Source organism: Anopheles marshallii, chromosome 3, assembly GCF_943734725.1.
Source record: "Anopheles marshallii chromosome 3, idAnoMarsDA_429_01, whole genome shotgun sequence".
Classification (NCBI taxonomy): domain Eukaryota; kingdom Metazoa; phylum Arthropoda; class Insecta; order Diptera; family Culicidae; genus Anopheles; species Anopheles marshallii.
The window spans coordinates 73,826,919-73,848,509 of record NC_071327.1 but is presented as its reverse complement, the minus strand read 5'-3'; the positions used below and the strand labels follow the sequence as shown (position 1 = coordinate 73,848,509).

General features: G+C 44.6%; 1 protein-coding gene across 1 annotated transcript in view; it reads left to right on the top strand.

The window, feature by feature from the left end:
• Window positions 1–3,882: 3,882 nt before the first annotated feature.
• The window catches only part of LOC128711283 (sodium- and chloride-dependent neutral and basic amino acid transporter B(0+)), a 30,978-nt gene continuing 13,269 nt past the window's right edge, over window positions 3,883–21,591 (top strand). The window contains exons 1-2 of the mRNA XM_053806150.1: window positions 3,883–3,950; window positions 8,597–9,223. Coding sequence (XP_053662125.1) covers window positions 3,918–3,950; window positions 8,597–9,223 — 660 coding nt within the window. The 5' untranslated portion in view covers window positions 3,883–3,917. The remainder of the gene's footprint in view (window positions 3,951–8,596; window positions 9,224–21,591) is intronic.

Genomic DNA, 21,591 nt, shown 5'->3' with positions numbered 1-21,591 from the left:
ATCAACCGATCATCTTCCGCTTCAGGTGCGGCCACTCGCAGGCCCATACGGCATCGGTTGCATCGACTGCAGTTGCAAGTGGCATGAAAAAAAAGCCAATCGCGTTGCCAGTGTAGCGTGTCGGAACATTTCCGGTCGAGATGCACCGTACCTACATGGGCTGCGAACCCATTTACCGATGCGGCCTCCAGCCTCATCTCCACTCTATCCGACCGGGATCATCGTTAGCAACAGCAGCCCGATAAGAAGTCGCTTTGATCCAGCGTAAATGGACCTGCTCGAGCTGATGTTTCCGGGGGGAGTTGTTTCCGATACAGAACGCTTTCCGGCAGCTTGCAGCTCGAGAGGTTAAACTGGGCACACTTTATCGATTGGCACCTAATCTCGGCGCCCGCATGGATGGGGCGCGCTTTCGTGGGGGTGGCTGAGCAAAGATTGAGATCACAGTGTCACTGGGCTAATGATCGGCCTTTTCACTTCCAATCGAGACCAAGCTTCTTTCCAATCGAATTGACCTGAGGTCCATTTCGCCACATCATTTCGCCTGAGTGTCCATTAAGGAAAAACGAAAAACTCTCACCACCGCCCACTCGAGGTGACGGGCGCGGGCGCCAACTCTATCGCAGCAAATTCACCTGCCGAATGGTGATTTCAGGGCGGCCATGTAAATCGTCCAGTTTTGCTTTCGTTTCGCCTTCGGACCGAACTTCCGGGCGGTGTGGTGATAGCGATTGCCGGTACACACCACCAGACCTGCTCACCTTGGTGGCGGGTGCGTGATTTTGTGATTTTTAACCGACATGCAATCCATATTTCACTTTATTGCCTATTGTTCCACATGAACAGCGAGGCTCGGCCGAACAGAAATGAAGAGTGCGGTCGATCGCGTTTGTGGCGCAGTTCATGGACATGTTGGTAGGTTTCGGAATCGTGCGGTTTCACCCAACTCGTCCAACCGTTGTCATCTTTACGCTTGTTCTGATTGATTTCGTTTTTGGGACATCGTTTCCCAATGGAAGCCATCTTTTATATGTGCTTAACATAATAATAATTTTCGCTAACAACGCATTGTTAATATTGTACAGTTGGGCAATTTTGAGTAATATTGTTAACATAAATAAGTAAATGGAAAAATAAATGGAGAATTCAAACTAAATAATTCTTCAGTTATTCAAAATATTATTTAAATTATGATAATTGTAAAAATTATGTTAATTTTTAGCTAATTGTCGTAAAGATTGGTATAAATTAATCAAAAAATGATCGTTTTGGATCTTGGTCTATAATTCCAAAGATTTCTATACCCTTAAGTGGATAGTCCAAAATAATTCAAAAACGGCAGGGGTGGGTTTTTGTACCAGTCCTGTCGTGTGAAGAAAGACGCCATTACTACTAGCCCACCGGGCCACAAACTCTAACCCTTACTTATATTGAAACAACTGTCTGTTGATAGATGCTAGTAGTGAACGCAACTCGGTAAAGGAATGCCTTACGTAGAGGATCACTTGTTTTTGCTTTGTTTATGACCGATTACGCGCACTCCAGTTATTACTTGCAAATGATGACATTCGTTTAACTTACACACTGTACCGATGTTGATACGAATGTCACGTTCCACTCATCATTGGCATCGGCTTTCAACCATGTCATTCCATGGTTCTTATTCTAACGTACTGTTACATGCATTTCCATTCAATGTTGTCACTCGCTGTAATCAAAGTGGTGTGTACTGTAGGCATTCTGGATAACTCATAACTCTCTGGATATTTTACCTATTTATACATAACTAAGCTGCCGAATAACTCGTCTCTGTTTACCATTCCCCAATAAAGCCATCGGTGTGTTTATTGAAGCATCTCTTAAAACAATACCAACAATCGCTTTACGATTTCGCCGCCCAAAACCCAACCGATTGCACATTCGGTTCCGTATTTTGCCTGTTTCACAGTTTCTATTGATACGATTCGGAAAAAAAAGCTTCCGGCGTGTGGTTATGTTATGCTTTGCGATATTTACCTACACCTTCAGCCCGTTTAACTGATGTACTGTTTTCCTTTTGTTTCATCTCCACGTTTCTTTTGCAGAGTTTCATCCGCAACGGTGGTCGATTGCTGGTGCCCCGTTTCTATCGCTACAAATGCCCGTACCGACGCCTGATCCGCGCCTCGTCACGAACTAAACTTCCGCGTCCGGTTTTGCGAAACGCAAACAACAGCAGCACGATGGGTGAAACAAAAATATAGTAAACACACCAATGAAAACATCTCAAAATGGACGCCCACCGTTGCAAAATCGGTTGCTCCGTTGCCAACAATTAAGTGCATCTTCAACGTTATTGTTTTTAACCAGCTTGTTCAGTGATCGCGTACCACCCCTGGATACTGGAAGATGCCTTTGCCGGTGTGACGACGGTGTTAAGTCACAGTGTTTCCCTAGCCAGCAAATGCATCCGTATCTCGGTGTAATTGAGTTATCCGAGCTTGTGCGGCATTTGCTACGTCACGATCGTGCCTATTGTATGTGGGTTTCGGGTTTTCAGGCAGGGAAGGAACTTAACCGAGGGGTTATGACATCAGCTGCGGGTGCGATTGTGTTTTCATGTTCACACGTGTTAGTTTTTTTTTGGGAATAGAAGATAGAAGAGCACACAAGGTGGACTCGAAACAGACCAACAAGTGTATGCAAATTGGATATGAATCGGTCTGCAAAAGGAATTTAAGTACTTTTCAAGCTTCTATTCTACGTCAGTTGCTTAACTTTTAATATTAAAAGGTGCAGCACCACCTCGCACCTCGTCGTAGAGTAATCTTTTGTTCAATTCTCCATTTTAATTTTCGTTTTATGTAACATCATCTCTGATCGCTTGCGGTGCCCCAAAACAGGGCACAAAGGAAAAGTTCTTTATGCCGGCCAAAATATTGCTGTGGGAGAATAAAAGTTTGCCGTGTACAGCGGCCGTACACGCGTGGGCTCTGTCCCCAGGCTGCCCTCCAAGTGTCTGGTAGCTGAAACGTACAGCATGAGAATGATTTTTGTTTCCACCGCATCTACCATGCAGTGGGTTTTCCCGCACAGTTTTCATGGCACGTTTTTATAGTGAGCATTTATAGACGTTGAATTAATCATGCAATGGGTTGTGAACAGCCGCTGACCGGGTTTGGGTTGTCCCTTTCTGACACTACACTGCATCGCTCCACCGTTCTCCCGGACCTTTTATGTGTGTATGACTGCCGGTGCTATTGTTTAGAGCGACACCTTCCCGGGCAGGCAGACAAAGGCGCCAACGAATTTCCTCAAAACATTCCCCCGGGTTTTTCTTTTTTCGAAGATATCCACCATGAAGAAAGGAAAAAAAAAACCAGCCCCCCACACAAGAATAGTAGAGACATATTATGTGGGACTCGTTCGTCGCCTGTCAACGAAACACGTCCAAAACTATTGCAAAACTGCCACCAACACGCGCCATCCAGCCACCGAGCGTAGCATTGCGGCAAACCGACCATTTTCCCAGCGGCTCTATAATTCCTTTGCTGACTTTTCCAGGAATGGCTGACTTTTTTGCGAAAGCAACATGAGTGCGTTTGATGCTGATGCCGCACAGAGCCGTGCCGTGATCGTCCAGTGTAGCGATAAAGCGTAAGCGAAAGTGAAAACCAACAACTTGCAGCGAAACTAGTGAGAACAAGCGGTGAAGATCGGGCCCAAAATTTGTGCTAATGTTCGAAGAAGTTTCGGCGTAGATCGGTGCAAAGTTTAAATTAAATCCCCAATGTTGGGTTTTTTGTGTTGATGTGTTGTGTACGCGCGTCCGCCAGTCCGTTCATCAGGGCGACCACTGCTAGCCGCTAGTGCGAGTGTCTATCGTGTTTTACCCCACCGAAAGCAGCAATTCCCGGTGACCTTCCACCAGTGGCAACATGAAATGGAAAAATAAGGAGCCAAAACAGTCGGTAAGTTTGTTGTTTACGCCCTGCACGTGGAGCATTACGCAAGGGGAGGCAGTGCACAGCAGAACGGTTATGCAAAACCGCCTCAAAACGGTGCATAAACATTCTGGCGAAAAATGCACCGTATCGATTGATGTGACATGATAGCTGTGTAGTTCGTGCTTTGGCCATACGCCCGCACTGTCGATATGTTTTCCGAGCGATTTTACGAACGGAAAAGCGCTGCCATTCACCTGCGCCGAAGGTCATTTCCAATGGATTTCCCAAGGGTGGCATTTTAGGAAATCAATTTTGCACTAATGACACGATTACGGATGCAATCATGGGTACAAACGGAACTGAAACGAGTCGCAAAGGTGCTCCATCTATCTACATCCTGCTGTGCCAACCAATGTGCTCGTTGTTCCAAACGGCGAGGCGGACACGGTTTTTCAATTACAACATCGTGTAGAACAAATGTCGTACGAAACTTCAAAGGGTTGCTGAGTGCATTTTGTCCATCCGTTTTTAGCACTATCTAGTACAATCTGTACCGAATGTGCAGTTGTTTGCTGATAACAAGTCATCTCCCACCGCGACGCAATTAGTACAAGAAAATTGGAAGCTTTTCTGCCAGTACTGCGCCGCAATTTGAATAGATTACGCTTATTTTAACCCTTTGCACTCTGATCTTGCTGCAGGGTTCAGCTAAAGTAAGTTCAGCTAAACTTACGTCTGATTTATTGATGCTTATTTGCTTAAACAACTCAGATCGAGAAGAGAATACAAGTGCATTATAAAAATAAAGCAATTTATTCGATTATTCTAAAATTATTGGTAGAATGGAATAACGTGAAGTTTCTGTTCCGATTTGATTTCGATTTCGGTTTATGTGGACCTGACTTATTACGTTAAACAGTTGATAGAATCTGGATATCATGTTGTAGAGTACATTTAAAATTTCTGTTGGTTTTCTTAATATTTTTTTTACAATAAATATTTCATAAGATTGTACTCAATAATTATCTTGGTATCAATGTTCAGACAGGTTTGGAGTGCAAAGGGTTAAGTTGTTTTTTTTGTAGCTAAATAAGTAATGCACCATGAACGAATTTTAATCAATGAAATATTATTTTTAGTTTAAAAAATGTGTAAAAACTATTTAAAGAAATGTTTTACACAAACATCACACCACTTCGAGGAGCAAGCGACGCTCCATGCATAAAACATGATCATCCCCGGTGGGAAACTTTTAAACTTCTTGTAAGCTGCAATGTAAACACGATCAGGTGGCCGGTCGACCACCGGCATGGCTCATGCGGACTTATTGACTAACAATGGCTACGCCAAAACAACCCGCTCGCATGCGAACCGAACCCATCGCGTTCACCATACCCGTAAGGGACCATTCCAATCCAGTGGCTACCAGAAAGGGGTGCGGTGGTAGCTTATCACTCACTTTAGCAAAAATAAACGACGATCGGCTTAGCAAAAAAAAAAACAACGACCAAAGTGCTGTGATGGCATCCGTAACATCGAGAGTGATGTTTCTAGCTTCATTAAGCAGCCCGTTTCCGAAGCTGGCTTCTTTTTCGCTTTCTACTGCAACGGGGCGGGGGCCCTACCCCGGTCAACATTGGTTTTTAGTAGCGAGCAAATGTTTGCATGGATTACGCTATGGTTGCACCCACCGGCCGGATGCAAACAAAAAAAGAGCGATTGTGCTGTTGAAAAGAATATTTTTCAATGCAAAACTATAAATATTTGCTGCTTTTGCGCGGGACGTGTTGATGTAAGCGGTCAATTCGACATCGTTTAGCAAACCCTTACGGATCGTTTCCATGTTTTGATAAGAGCGTTTCGAATTGATTGTTGTTTCGAAAAGCCACTCCGCTGGGAAATGTTGCGTATGATTTAATTTCGAGTGCATCGCCTTCAGGGAAGGTGGTGTGTACGTGCGCATCTCGTTGTCGAGCATGATTGGTACACGCTGATTACACGTGCTCCGGTCCATTAAGAGAACATTTTCCAGTCTAGCAGTCACTCGACCGGATTAGGGATTGGGGGCTACGAGTGACGCCACGGTACGGTGCGGCATCCAATACACCTATTCTGCAAATAAATTGGAACTCCGGCCCCGGCATCGAACATGAAAAGTGAAAATTCCTCCGTGCAATGTTTGTTACGGTTCATCCGCACTCATGACGCTACACACCGCGTGTGCTGTGCACGTTGTGCGCACGGACGGGGTGGGAAAAACCACCGTCCACAGCACCATCGGGTGACTGTCCTTTGGCGGACAATCGATCGGCAGTTTGCGGAATGTGGATTCCGGATGATTAAACTCTTCGTCGGTGCCCGGCACTTTCGCCACTTGGCCCGGACGGGTGTGTTTTGTGTTAAAATCACCACCGTTCCTTGTTCCGGAAGCGACACGGTGGTGATATCATACGAAGAATGTGAACGCGATTTCTCGTCTTTTTTTTTTTGCTTTCCTGTTGTTTCCTCAAATGTATTTGAGGCTGTTTTGTCCTTCAAACTGTACCACGTGATATTGATTTAGTGTTTCACTTTTCCGCATTTGTAGCCGTTTTTTTTTTGCTGCCGTGTGTTTGGGGGAGGATAATCGAACAAGAACGTACGAACGACGGCACGGAAACCTTACCTGTGCCAGAAGCCTAGCAAACGTAACATATTTTGGTTCCTTTTTTTGCTGCCACCTTACAAACCTATAAGACGACTTATTTTCTCCCCCCCCCCCCCCCCCCCCCCCCCCATCTTTTGGATCGATGCCTCGGCCTTCTTGCGGGTGTTCCTTTTTGGCGGTCCGTGTTGGAAGCGTGTTTTGGTGTGAAGGCACGAAACCGGGAAATGGGCAATTTTCCGGCACCGGTGCTAGCATGTGAGGAGCTGCCGCATGAGGACGAAAGTAAATTTCCTTTATGGTAACGGCTTGTTTGTGGTTATATGTACAAAATGAAACTAAAATCAAGTTGCATAATCAGGTGGGGGAAAAAATAACGCATGTGTCGAGGGTGTCTTGTTTGGTGACTAGGAAGACGAAAATCCAATTCAACTATTATTCATAAATTATTTATGACTTTATTAGAATTTCTCTAACTTCACAGTGACTCAATGCAATGATATTCCTTCCACACCAATCCAATCCAATTTTAAAATGGCGACAGTTTCCGAATGGAATTCTGTTCTACCTTGTCAGCAATTAAAATTCAATTTCCTTTCATGATGATTCCTTCGGCACGGCTTCCTGCTTGCCACTGATCGTGTGCCACATGCTCGCCACATACATAACCGAACCCTCAAAGAGGTGCAGTGCAGGAAGCATCTTTTCCTAGTTGCCGCATTGCCGCTGCTCACGATGCCACGATTTCAAGAAAGAGTTTTCCGCTTTACCAAGGAAAACACAAACTCCTCCCTGCACGTTGCAACCAAACCCACAAACCCGCACGCTGCAAGGATCTCTGGCCCGGAAAATGATAGTGTTTGCCGGAACTGGGCCAAACCAAACGCTTCCTTTCCGTGCATCTCGGAGGCATCTGCCCGGGAAAGGGGAACTTCGATAACGCTCCGTGGATGCTTCGTGCACCTTCTAGACTCGGCGAGGAAAAGCTCGCCCCACTGGGTTTTTACCACGGGAAAATGCTACAGTACCTGCTGGCAGGAACTGGGGAAGTAGGATAACATTCGTGTTCGGCTCTTTACTTTTCGCAATGAATATTCAGAGCAGCCCTCTATCCTATTACGAGCGGGTGTTATCGAGCTGTTGCCCTGCTTCTGCGGCGAGTTTTTCTTCCGCCTGGACGCACTTTGCACGTGATCGATTTGCTTGCAATGTTTCCCTCCCGCGCTTCGTTTGGGTTCAGTTCAGCGGCGCCCCGGAGGTTGCACTGCTGCTCTTAATCTAATATGTGCCAACAAGGCTAAATTATACGCGCACGCACGAGAAATCAAACCCACGCCCCGATACTGGCTGGAAATGTTCGTCTTGCTTTAATAACTCACCGCATAGGATGTTTGTACGTAGCTTGTTAAGGGGGGTAGCTTGTTAATTGATCGATGCTCTGACAATTAAGGACACTTACTTACACTGTGCAGCAGCCGTAACACCTATACAATGATCAGATTGAGCTTTGATTGATTGAGGGTGCGGATCGTGTTACCGGTGAGCAAGTAGTCCAATGTGGTTGTGGATGCATTAATGCTTACAGTTTGTTGATAGGAACTATTACTAAATATCAAAGTTTAAATTTGATTCATTTGTTCATATTAAATTGTGACATTTTCCTAGGCGTGAGGTCTTCATAAATGAATATATATTGAATATTAAATTCTTTTGATTTTTCGGTGATGTGTGGAATGATACTCTTACATTGAACTATTCTTTGGGATGCTGCTGCTTTACGCATGTTATTTAAAACTATATTATGAACAATCTTAGCTTTGTGGAAGGCTAATACAATACAGAAAAACTTCCATTTTTTACAATTTTGGCCGAAAAGATATTATAAATGTAGTAGTTGCTCGAATGCCGTGGTGAAATTATGGCAGCTACTGTTGAAGGATCAATGAAAATTCTATCACATATTTTACCACTCTTTCTTAGAGCACCAAATAATGCATTCCTTCCTTTTTTTCTCTACATTCCACAGATATCCAGCGTTACGTCCATGTCATTTTTGTCCGACGAAAATCTCACCTTTCACCGCTTCTCCGATGGGACCATCTCGTTCACCTCGGAGCGTAAAAAATCGATGCAAAACGTGCTAGACGGTGGAGGTGGCGGTGGTGGTGCACCCACGATGGCCATGATGGCCACTGGACCCAGCGCAAAACAGACTGGACCGTCGTCGGTGGCGGCCATCGGAGCCGGCGATAACCGCACCATGAACGGTGGAGGTCACAACCACACCATCGAACGCACGCGTAAACACTCCTACACGCAGGCAACGACGGGTTCGTCCCCGATCTGGACGACAAATGCATCGTTCAACAACTACACCACCAACACCATCACCAACAGCAACCGACGACACGCGGGAGGAGGCCGGCCGCGTAGCATTGTGCCCGGCGGTGGCGATGGGACCGATGGCGAAGCTGGTACCGGTCCCACAACGACGGCCGGCATACCGACGTTAAGCGATCTGCGCTATCTGTCCTCGCCCTCGACCAATCCGAACAACTCGAGCGTGATCCAGAACGGGTCTACCGTGAAGCTCATCTCTACCAAAGTCAGCGCCAACACCGTTGCACCGAGCGATGATCAGTCAAACAAGCAGGTACGTCCGTTTGGTCTCCTTCCCGGTGTCCACCGAAGCAGGGGGCTTCTTCGTCACAATTGCTGCTGCACTCCGATACACTCGGATTGATTCGCTACACGTGTCGGTCAGCGAATTCTGTCCGGCCAAACGACTCCAACGGTTTCCCCCGAGAAGCGACCGAGTGGCGATGGATGCGATACGCTACCGGAACCGTTTCTGCACACAGTGACACACTGTACGTATGCCAGTGCGCGGCCTCTCCCCGGCCAGCAACGGGTTTACACGGGACGGTTCCGCTGTGTTTGGCGCTGCTGTGGTCATTTGTTCTTTCCGATGTACTCGTTCACGTGCCGGTAGCGTCATTTGGCAGAAGGCGCCCGGTTCCGTTACGTTGGCGAATGTGGACCAACCGGGTGGACCATCTTTTATTCAGTAGAACTTTTTGCACCAACAACAGTGGGCGGTGGCCCCCCCCCCCGGGCAGTCGTTTCGGGCGATTGCATGACGGGCACGGGTGAAATATTAATGCCAGAACCAACCGGAAGGCTGCTGTCGTAATCTTATGGTCGGTTCTCCCATTTGCTCGCTTCATTTTCTTGCGTTTTTCCTCTTGTTACGGACACAATTTCGGTGCGTAGATTAGAACGCGGAAAATGGGGTGGGCCGGTTTTGGCAAGCGATACAGTTGCCCCTGGGGGAGGCTCGCTTTGAACCATTGCCGTAACGGTCGTCGCATCGGTTGATTATTTCACCGTAGACTCTTTAGTGGTGGAGTTGCCATAAATTTAGAACGTATCATCAGCGTGCAAGAAGGATTAGCTTTTTCGGGTTTACAGTCCAGCGTACTGTAACGGCAGCATTCCGTTATCCCGCATGTCTAAGTAAAACAATTTCCGTTTAATTGGTGGCTAATGCGCCAAAGCGCTTCGCTTTTTATTGCATCAGAATAAACTTTCTGTATATCGGATGCATCTAGAATCGTGAAGATTGGCACAATCTTCTAGTGTAAAAGCACTGTTGGAGGTGAACGATTTAGGGTTTTGCTGAATATTGCAGTTCAACGAGAATGAAGCTATGAGACCAACAACCTTTGTTATTGCAGTTTGATATTCTGGACAAATATCAACGAATGTATGTCTAAATTCAACAAAAAAGACGAACAGAAATTCAAAATAAATAGATTTTCAAGTAAATGAAGCTATTTCTGGAATTCTAAAAAGATGGTGCCTTTTCTGGGCTCATCTTCAAGTTGTTCTAGAATATGACCAGATAGATCTGGCATCCTTCAACATAATTCCACGCTTAAAGGTATGTGAAATGTGTGAGTTTGAAACATCTTGAGCTAAATCGCCTTGGGCGTTTCCAGAATTTCCAGAAGGCGTGAAGAATTCCTTTTCCGCCAAGACAGATTCTAGACGGGCGTTGTGAAACATACGAAGCTAGACGAATTATCAATTTTTAAGTTACTTTGTTTCCTTTTTGCTGCCACTTTTAAACTCCTAGCTTTAAATTGCCATATCTCTTCGTTATTTACCGTATTATCGGATGTCTAATAATTCAAAGAAAAAAGCATCTCAAAGCACATGTTTCGAAGCACATTTTTGTCGAGTTAGAGCCCAGCATATTCCACATCAAGCTGGACGAGATTATCACCATTTAAATACCATCTTATGTGTGGATTTTAATAATTGCACTCATCACCTTCAATCGCACAATGCTGAGCGCATTGGTGCGTATCGAACCTTGACCGGAAAATGGCAAGAATAGCTTCCAGTTAACAAAGCTCTTGAAATCCAAATTATCAACTGGTGAGCTGATGTAAAGATAATCCATCTCGGGCTGAACATTGCTCTCCTGTTTGTTTCCTAACTGTGATTAAAAATGTTGCACCAAATGTGTATGTCTGTTGGCAAGTTCTATTTCTCACAGTAATATGAGAACGGCCGTACCAGCTGTAGAACCTGTGCGGTGTGTGAAGTGATTTTGTGGTTTGGTACGCCGGAATCAATCAAGGTTGATTGGGGACGGGGTTTTTGTGTACTTGGCTGTGTGGCCACTACTATCATACTGCACGCTCTGATTTGCGCGTTGCATAAATTATTAACCTCAAGCTCGGATCGGAACGCCCTCGCTTGGCGGGAGTAAACTAATGAGCGGCTGTTGGTCAATGTGGACGATGTGTCTATTAAGCACGCACCGTCCGTGGGGAAATATTGCAGGAAAATAAAGAAATTATGGAAATGTTTATCAAATCCAATACATTCAATATTTGTATGGCCCCGTACCATCCGGATGGAACGTTTGCATTGTGTAATGCGCCAATGGTAAGGTGCACTCGCATGGAAACTGTACGGCAACGGCGCGCATTCGAAGGTGTCAATTTACAGTATCAGCAATTTTCTGCCTCATAAAATCCACTTCAAAACCAAAGTAATGACAAGAGAAGGGAAAACAACAACAAAAAATGGTACCGTGTAGGCGGGGGGTGTTGGGCCAATAAAAAAAAACAACTAGACGCCATCAGCAGCAGCATCACCGATTTGAGCCGAAAGCGAGAGTAAGTGTGCAATGAGGCGACTGTGGGAGATTTTCCGTTCGCGTCTGCCGGATGAACGGAACGCATGGAGGACGGAGGAGAGAGAAAAAAACCACCCACCCCATTCATTCGCACTCCAGCCACGCACCGTGGGCCTATTTGTAGGTCCCCCCCCACCCGTTTCGTGATAATTTTCATATCTCCACTTTCCTCGGCCAGTTTCCCACCGGTGGTGCGGTGGTCTCGTTCGTTTGTTCATTTGTTAGAGTGCTGATTTGTGGCCAGAAGAAAACTTAACTCATCACGAATTCTAGGACAGGTGCTGTGTGGTTTTTTTATTAGGCTTTTTTTTTTGTTTTTATTTCTATTTCGACCCGCGTGTTACTTTGTTTTTCTTGCGCTTTGTTTCGCTTGTTGTGGGACGAAATGAGCCACAGCATTTGATGATTTGTCCGTTCGCCTTCCGTAACGTTTGCCCGCTTGCTGCCCACGGCTTGACCTACGCGGAAAGTGGCGGTGGCTACACTGGAGAAAAATAAAATCATCCCAATGAATGGAACAGCCACCCTTTGGAGGGCTGTTTTGTTCCGGGCTCCGGGAATTATCCGAAGGGTGCCAAACGAACGCCACCTTGCAGTTGATCCTCCAATGTAAACATCGCATCATTAAACCGGTGGTCAGTGGTGAGATCAGCTCCACATTGCCCTTCGCTTTCTTAGGCGGGGGGGGGGGGGGCGTAGTGCCACATTGGATTACAGTCCATTACAAGGCAAATGGAGTGAAAGAAACATCCAACGTGGTGAAAACGCACGGCAAAAAGTGCCGATCGGTTAAATTGTACCTCTTGACCCATTCTGGTCGGCGTGCCGTAAGAAAGCCACTTTTGATAATAATATGATCGATGAACGGATCGATACTCGTACAACCATTGCACTTGGCTGTTATTTTCCTCTTTTTTCACAATGTGAGAAATCAACATTCCACAAATAAACATGCATACTTTGGGCGTGTTTGGATAGTTTTAACATATCAAACATACTTTCACTGGGCCAAAGCGAAAGAAATAACAAAACAACGTCGTCTAACGCAACCAAGGCCGGGCGGGTGTTGTTGCTGATGGCTTCGCTTGCAGTAGCAAATGAACAAAGGAAGAATTCGCCCGGCATTCCTCAAGAGGGGCCCATTCCACAGGCACTGAACGCATCGAACTATGGCGACGTTCTTCGATAGTAGAGACAATAGAGATACACGGTGCAACGGTGGTCGTTATCTTTGTAAAACAATTACAAACAAGATAAATACAACATCGCGTTTTGCCGTGCGGTATTCTGTGCGTTCGAGTAGAAAAGTTCATTTTCAACATCATTTTTTGTACTTTGAGAGTAGTGCAAACGTTAGAAAAAGAACCCACCCAAGATATGACGCACTACCATTGGTTTCCTTTTACAGATTGCTACCTATTTGTACTTTAATCGATGGGACTTTGAAGATGATAAGTATCAATTATGTGATTCACTTGTAATCTTGCTTCCCGCCGTAATAAGTAGTGAGTGGTAATGGCTAAATGGATTTACAAATGATTCAATTTGTGAAGAATTCATTTATGTGATATAGGTCATTGATTATTATATTGTTGACTTTTATGAACAGGTTGACTTCTATGTGTGATGTAACCGTTCCCACTCTGTTCCTACATAAATGTACAAATAAAATAGATAAATTTGCAATATATTAGATAGACCTGCCGCAATTGAATAAGAGACACCAGAGTGTAGTGTTTAGACGACATTCATAAAAAAACCACTTCACAGGATGGTTTACGAGGTGGTCCGATAGGCTAATGTTATCGGTAGCGATCTTCACGTCACAATTTGAATGTAAAAAGATTATAGTTTCTTGATCGCAAATATCGGACATTTAAGCTGAATTCTTGCTGTGGAGTCATTGCCGCAATAACATAATATTTGAACAGTTGACACAGAGTCCTGGGTTGTAGTCTCACCTGGAATAAATCTCCAGCTCATCTCTCTCTTTCCGTGCTAGACAAGATAATCGATTAGAGTTGACGGAGTGATTAGTGGATTACTCTCCACATTTGTTATATCAAATTATGATTAAGGATCAGAAATTCTTCCCTGTGATGTCCTTTCCAGTGTTTGAGAATAAGAGATCAGCCACAGAAAAAAACTCCCTTTGAATACTGTTTGAATAGTAGCCCTTTGAATACTAATAATAGTAGCGAGAACGGGGCGGCTCGGTGGTGTATTGGTAGCAGCGCCAGTCTTCACACGAACGGACCGGACCAAAAACCCACCCGGACCAATCCTCCATACGCAGAACTGACTATCACAAAAAGCCAGAAATGGCAGGCCTAGACCTCTAGAGGTTGTTGTGCTGATGAAGATGAAGAAGAAGAAGCGAGGACGTTAAATTGAGCTTAAATAAAACGTCATAGATATGTTAATGCTGTGTTACATCTTATAAACCAAACTCAATTATAATTACAGAGAAATGATGTAATACAGGAGTTTGATTCTTTTGAAGTTGAAATCTATTCAAGTCTTATTCATCTCACAGATATATTAAGCTTTCTGACGTGAAGTGTTAGTTGAGAATCGTTCACTTTATCAGTGTCAGGTTGCTTAAAGTCTGAAGCCTCCAAAATGGTCTCTTCAGAATGAAAAGTCGCCAGAAATGGTCTTAACTATCTCACTGGAACTCAAACACAATGTAAGAAATTATACTATAAAGATATTGTTTTCAGCACTAAAAATCTCAAGATGATATTTCTTTGTTTTTCTGCTTTCTAAAATAGTGCTTCATACTTCCAATCGAGGCATGTTCGTAACTCACCCACTACGTACGTACAACCATTGCAGCCATTGCTCATCGTCCTCATTCCTATCAAACCGACAATGTTGTCGATTGTATCACATCTTAACAGCGGACTCATTTGTTCCTCCAAGCACCAAACCCAAACGTGCAGGCGGAAGTTTTTTTTTTTAATTTTATTTTGTTTACAAACTCATTCAATTCTTTTCGTTACGCGCTGCGTTGCGTGCACGCTCACGTACGTCATGCCATTTTTTTTTTTTTTGGTAACTACCAGAAATGCTTTTCTGCCGACGCTTGAAACACTCTCCAGCGGTGGAGTGAGAAAAAGAGTTGGAACCGATGCATTGATTACAAACCTCGCACGCTGTCCACTTAGTGGCCACTTTCTTACGTCCAGATTATTGGTTTCAATTGGGTTTTTGCCAGCTACGTACGATCGATATCACCGCCGCATCCATTACAACACGAGTTGACGACTGGTTGGATTGTGATGGTGCGACATGCGCGGCAAGTGCGATTATTAGAAGCGAATCGGGACGAACACGGAGAAGAAAAAAAAATCGCACATGATGTTGAGTTGCCAATATGTGCATTGGTATTGACAGGAGAGTGCATACCTCATTTCTTAACTGTATGGCGGTGGGTGGGTGGACTTCACTTTCCTTCCATGTGGGAGCTTTTTCGCTGTTTGATTTCAATTTTTTGAATTCCCATTCGCCTGTTATTACTGGCTCTTACGCATTTCGAACGAGCGCGCACACACATTACACCAATTGTGGAGGCAAACAGCTAAGAGTCGCTTTCAGGCCAGGCTGTGCTGTGTGGCTGCTGTTGGTAGCGATCATATGTACTGCCATGGTGCTGCTGTCGACTTACACGCACAGTCCTCTCCCCAGCGGTCATCTCGGTTTTCATCATCGCTGCTTATGAGGCAACGATATGCTGCTGCTGGGTGTACGCGCGCAATGGAATTGTTTCAGTTGGTTTCGGTGCCATCCCCCCCCCCCCCCCCCCCCCCCCTCGGGGGCGGTACGGTTTGTTTTCATTATCCTCGTTTTCTCCCGCGGCGGGTGTCAAATGGGCAGGCCCGAGGAAATATGAGCCCACACGCTGGTTTACTTAGCGTTCTGCTGGCACTTTTTTGTTTGTGTTTGGTTCGCTTTGTTTTTTTTTTCTCAACACCTTTCCTCACTTTCTATGGCTTTTTTTTTACGGTAGGCAACGGCTCGCGGATGGTTATTGCGCGCATTTGCATTTGCTAGAAAGCCATGCGCTTCCATCATCGCGCCCCGTATGTGGTAGCAGCAGCTATCGGTTATGATTCGGTCTAGTTTGATTGATGGCAAAATTGGACAACCTCGTTTCCTGATGCGAGAGTAATCATTGCTCACCGCTGTGGGCTTTGTTTGCGATGAGATGAGCCCGGGCTACGCCAAAGCTCGTCACCGTTTGATTGGTACTGGGCACACGTGCCTGGGTCGTTTTATTGGACGTGACATGTAATCGACATGGCATTTGTGCAAATAACGTTTGACAGGATGCTTTTTAGATGATTGTTGAGCGATTGGGTTCGGTTTTATTTATTTTTTTCTTGTATGTTTTATTATAATAAAGAATTATTCCCCACTAGGACATGTCATCCAAAAAAGTCTACTCATCTAGGCTCGCGTAATGGGGAGCTTTTTCCCTCCTGTGCGCTATTTTTGAAGCACATCCAGTTGCTACATAGATTGATGATATTTTTCGCCTTCCCGTTGTGCTACATGCGCGAAGTTTGGATATTTTCTTGGAATGGTTTCAAAAACATTTCCAACCATGTCTAGCCGGTCCCGTGTCCCATTCTGTACCGTTCGTCTAACGCCTACAGATAGATAATTGTTGTTGCTGCAAGGCCAGCAACATGATATCTCCAAGCTTGCAGCAGCACGGATCCAACGGAAGCAGCGGATATTTTTAAGCGAAAATATATATCCCAAGGATCAATAATCACACCAGCCCACCCGCATGGAAAATGAGGACAGGTTGGCGCTAGCTCTGTGCGAAAACGATACAAACACACCCACGGAGTGATCTCAGAAAAGAAAACCCCTGGCGCCCTGTGGAGTGAAACGGAAAACTTTTTATTGAACGCAAATCCTCATCTAAATACGACATCCTTTTTGCTTTACGCCACTCATACGTTTTTCTTTTCCTTTTTTTTTTTGCAATTTCCCCGTGGGAATGCTTCAGTTTCATTTCGTCGAAGTTCCCCCAAAAAAAAAAACCCCTCTGGTCGATGAGAAGAAAAGTTTATTTTTCGCGCTAAACACAAATTAATAATGGGATTGGAATATGCTTTCACGGAATGTTCGGCGTAGACGTTTTATCAGGTATTACGCTGGCGCTGATGAACACAATTCTTCCAATTCGCACTGAAACTGCAGGCGAATGGTTTGGCAAATGAGCAAATTATTTTCAGGACATTGTGCCAAATTGTGGGATTTTTACAATAGATTTAATTTGGCAATTAATTAATTCAACCCCATCTACAGTTTGGGGCGCAATAAAGAATAACGTCGGGGTTCAATTATACAGATTTATGTAAATTCTCCCCGATAACAGGTTCGGCACAACTTTATTTCTAGTAAAACGTTCGATAAAGTCAACGAAGCATATTTCTGTGAATAATCTCAAATGCCATTAGAATAACCTTACCCGGCCGTATTGCTCATTAGCGCACATTCTCTAACTACGTCGCCGGTGATTACCTGGCCCTCGGGCCGTTCAAGTTTATTTTCAATTAGGTAATTACTTACGGCTTTTACGTGCCGTTTGTTGCCTTTTGCTGAACAAAACCACACCAACCAACCCCAAACGGAATGGTATGTTTCTGATATCGTTCAGAGACCGACCCTTCGCGAGACCGACTCTGCCGAAACAACGCAATTAAGTTTATTTGCATTGGGAAGCGATAAAGCACACGTCTTTGATCGCGATCAAACGAAGATGCTATTACCTGTTGGCTGTGTTCTTAGGACCGGCCAGTTACACTTTTCATGATGTCATGAAAGAATAAGCAGCAACGCGCAATAAATACCCTGGACGGAATCAGGACGAAAATATCGATCTGTTTCCTGGTACGTGAAACATGACGTCATTTTAGCAAACGGCACACACCGTACCAAGGGGTCATTAAAGGGTCGTTTCGATAAAAAACGATTTATCATGCTTCTCTCGACCGCGAAGCTTCGTTCGATTCCACAAACAACGTCTGCCCAACAAGTCACGATCAGCGTCTCGTCTGCGAGCCACATGGAGTTTTTAACGCTTCCGAAACAAAAGCCGATGATTTCATTCATGCAGCGAATGAAAACACCAATCCAATGCGCGCCGGATTCTTCCGAAACGAAGCAGCCAGCTTCACGCCCGGACCCGTTCGAGTCATCGGGTCAGCGTTGCGTCACGATGTCCGGTTGGAAAACAGGAATTTTTGAGGCTCCTCCATTCCGAGAAGCGCACACCACGCAACGCGGTGAGCAACGGATTTTAATGGGCCGTTTTGGTTTGGAAACGTGCGACGAAAATCGAGGCGCCGCGAATCGACACGATATCAAAACAAACAGGGACTCCGCGAAGCGACCCTCAAGTGTGCTCTTGTGTGTTTCTGAAAGCGGTGAAGTCAAGGGTATTGGGAATTGTTATATGTTATGTCTGCACGCTGTAATATACGTTGTAAAGGTCACTAGTTATTGTAAAATAGAATTTGTTTTGCTTGTTTAAATGTTAGTTCTTCTAGTATGAACACACAAATTCTAGTATGAAAACTAATTGAAGAAGTTTGCCACACAATTCGGTGTTTTACTCAATTTGAGCTTTTATTTCAATTGAGACAATCACAGGGCAAACTGCACCATTCAAGACGTAAACATCAGACAGAAAAGGAAAAATCAATGATGATTCAACAGAGTAAACATTTGAGAATTTGAAACCCCTGTTTAAATTGCATACTTTTAGGCGCTTTCCAAATTTTCGCCTAAAGTATGCAATGCGCAAAACGATGCGCTTGCAGCATTGAAGCTAGAAGTGGTTAGCCTAAATGTATGCAATAAAATACGTATCTTTTGTATTTCTAGTTGTACATTTCAACGACCAGATGGAACTAGCAATGCTTAAAGTAATTTAATTTTTTGCCACTAATTTTCCTAACAGCTCCTTTTAATGTTAGTATTTCTAGGACATATTCAAACTTAATTGGATAAAGTAAACAAAGTTAAAAGAATGAAATCGTTTATAAATCTTACCAGCGGATGCATAAAACATTTAGAAGGAATTCTCATTTCACACGCGACTTGTGTTCGTCCGAGCGACCTTTTGGGCAAATACTCTTTAACTCAGATTTGGAATTTAGAGCACAAACCAAGCACATTTCCCTTCTGGCTCGATCGTCAGTGATGTACGATATGCGGATTGTTTAACCGCGATGAGTGTGATCATTTTAATAGTACCCCTGCCTTCGGATCTTATTTCTCTGTTTGGCTGGCTGGATGTTACGAGTAAGAAATGTACCACCTCTGCATTCTAACATCCAGAGAAAAGCAAAATGGACGAGAAAGAGCGGAGAAGTCGAAATGGGTCAATGTAATTTCAACTCGGTAAACCTAGCTTACTATCTATTCCAACCCGGGACGAAAAGGACCGGCTCCGGCAAACATTCTTGGTCGAGATTCATCAGACGTGGCCCCGGGATATGTTCTACTAGTTTTTCTTTTTGTTTTGTTTAATGATTCTAGTTACGCTCGCTTCATTATCGTACCATCTCGATTTTCACGCCTTTCCCATTCCTCGCCCGGACAACCGGTCCTCTCATGACCAAACGGAGTACGGGGCATGGGAGAAAAATGAACTGAAAGAAAGAAGAAACAAAAACAGAGAGCACCACCACACAGGATAATTACGATTTAATGGGCAGGCGAAGCATCGCGGATAGAAGTTTTTCCGCGGGCAGTTTTCAACCCGCACCGGGCACTGCCACAGTTGGGTGAGGGTGAGTTTTTAACTGGATTTCTTCAAATTACAATCATTAGGGAAAACGATAACGATTTTTCGTACAAAATGTTATGATTTACATTCATGCACACACTTCACACGCCTGCGTTTCACGCTGCCGGGAGGAATGGGAGTTGAGATAGATCTGATAAACGTTAATTCTTTGCGGAAGTTTTCCTAAAAGTGTGTGTGTTTTTTATTTAAGACAGTAAATTCAACGCGAGCAATAATTGTCATCCTGCTTTCAGTGAGCTGATGTCCCCAGGTACCGGCACCCGGCTGCTTATTTTGAATTTTTAATCTTACACAAACTTTTCCCCGGATATGCAAATCGTCCATTATGCGGACGACATCTCCGGCGCATTAACCAAACCCACCTGTTTTGGGAGATTTATTTTGTTATGTCTGAAAGCATCTCCAATATTAGTCTTCTGTAACTGAGCATCTCCCATTTTTTTTTTTGGGTAGCGATAACGCTTATATAATAAGCCTTATTTAGGGGTTGTTAAAAAATCATTTAGGCGTTGTGGTTGTGCATTCAAAACATTCAAAGAAGCATACAATTTGTTCTTCACCCCATTGCATATGCCGCATTGCCGTACACTGCAATGCGTGGCCAATGCGTGCTTTTGTGCCGACTACTTTGTAATCGCTCCCGTTCCGGCATTAGGCTATAAACTTGAAACGCCTTGCCTGTCAGTCACGGTTAATCGATGCTTCGAATCACTTTGCCCCCTCCCCCCAAACAAGCCACAGTTGCGAAGGATGTACCAATATCTGTGCCTGGTTTTTGTTTACTTTGTACTACCCGATTGGTTCAGTTGGCTCTGTTCAGAGGTGCTATTTCTTTAATTCCTCACCCAGTCCTGCACTGCAACCAAAATGCATTGCCCAAAAGCGCACGGTTTAGTAGGGGGCCCAGCTTCAAGCCCACCGAAACGGTTGGCCAAAAATGTTGCCAAACGTTAGCATTCCGAAGCAAATCGTTTCGGCAGATGGTGTAAAACCAATCACAGCCACGACACGCACGAATAGTCCCCGGCCGATTGCGCCGATTTACAGACTTTTGCTTTCTTTCTGTTGGAGGTTTTGGCCAATAGTTTACTCTCGCTGCTGCTGCTGCTTCATTATCAACATGCACCGCAAATACGAAAACACCCGAATCGAACGAAGCCCACCGGAATAGAAAAGGTAGTGCCGGTAGTTCCTGCATCTTTCCTGCGCCTTGCACCCATCTTCATTTCACTGTCGATTGTTTCGGAATGGGTAGAAAATGGTGGCGTTTCTCTAAATTAAATTAAAGGCTTCACTTTTCCTCGCTGCCTTTAAAGCAACTCCCACCCGGGGGCAAGGCTTGGGTTGTGCAGTTTTACACCCTACAATCGCTTTGGTACGATTTTTGGGCTATAATAATGTTTCATTTTCACCCGATCGTTATCATTCACACGCAACATAATAACGATGCAACATGGGTGAAGGTAGGAAAAAAATGAACAAAGGTGCAAAGGAAGTTGCAGGTGTCACAAAAATCGGTAGATCTTAACAGTGAAGTGTAGCAGATAGTGTAGGTTTAGATTTAAAATTATAGGTTAAACGCATGCAAAGCATTTTTGCTAGCCAAAAGCTTCACACAGACAAAAGGTTCATTTTCCCATCCAGAGCAAACATGTTTAAAACTTCGTTATGCTCAAAATTTGCACCACCAATCATAACGTCGGGCGCTCGTGTGGAACAGCTGCCAGTCGCATAGATTGTCACCATTAAACATCTCGTGAGATAATTGAATTACTTACTAGTACATACACACCCGTGCATACGAACGCCATCGTCAAACGAACGCCCACAGATGGAATTTAATATGGTTCCAGCTCGCACTTGTGAACTCCGTTCCCGGGACGTGGGAGTTTATGTCGCTGTCGCATAATAACGCAGGAAGCAGCAACTCTTGCCTACGGGGGCGCCTCTTTCTCACACCCACCGGGCGCAGCGC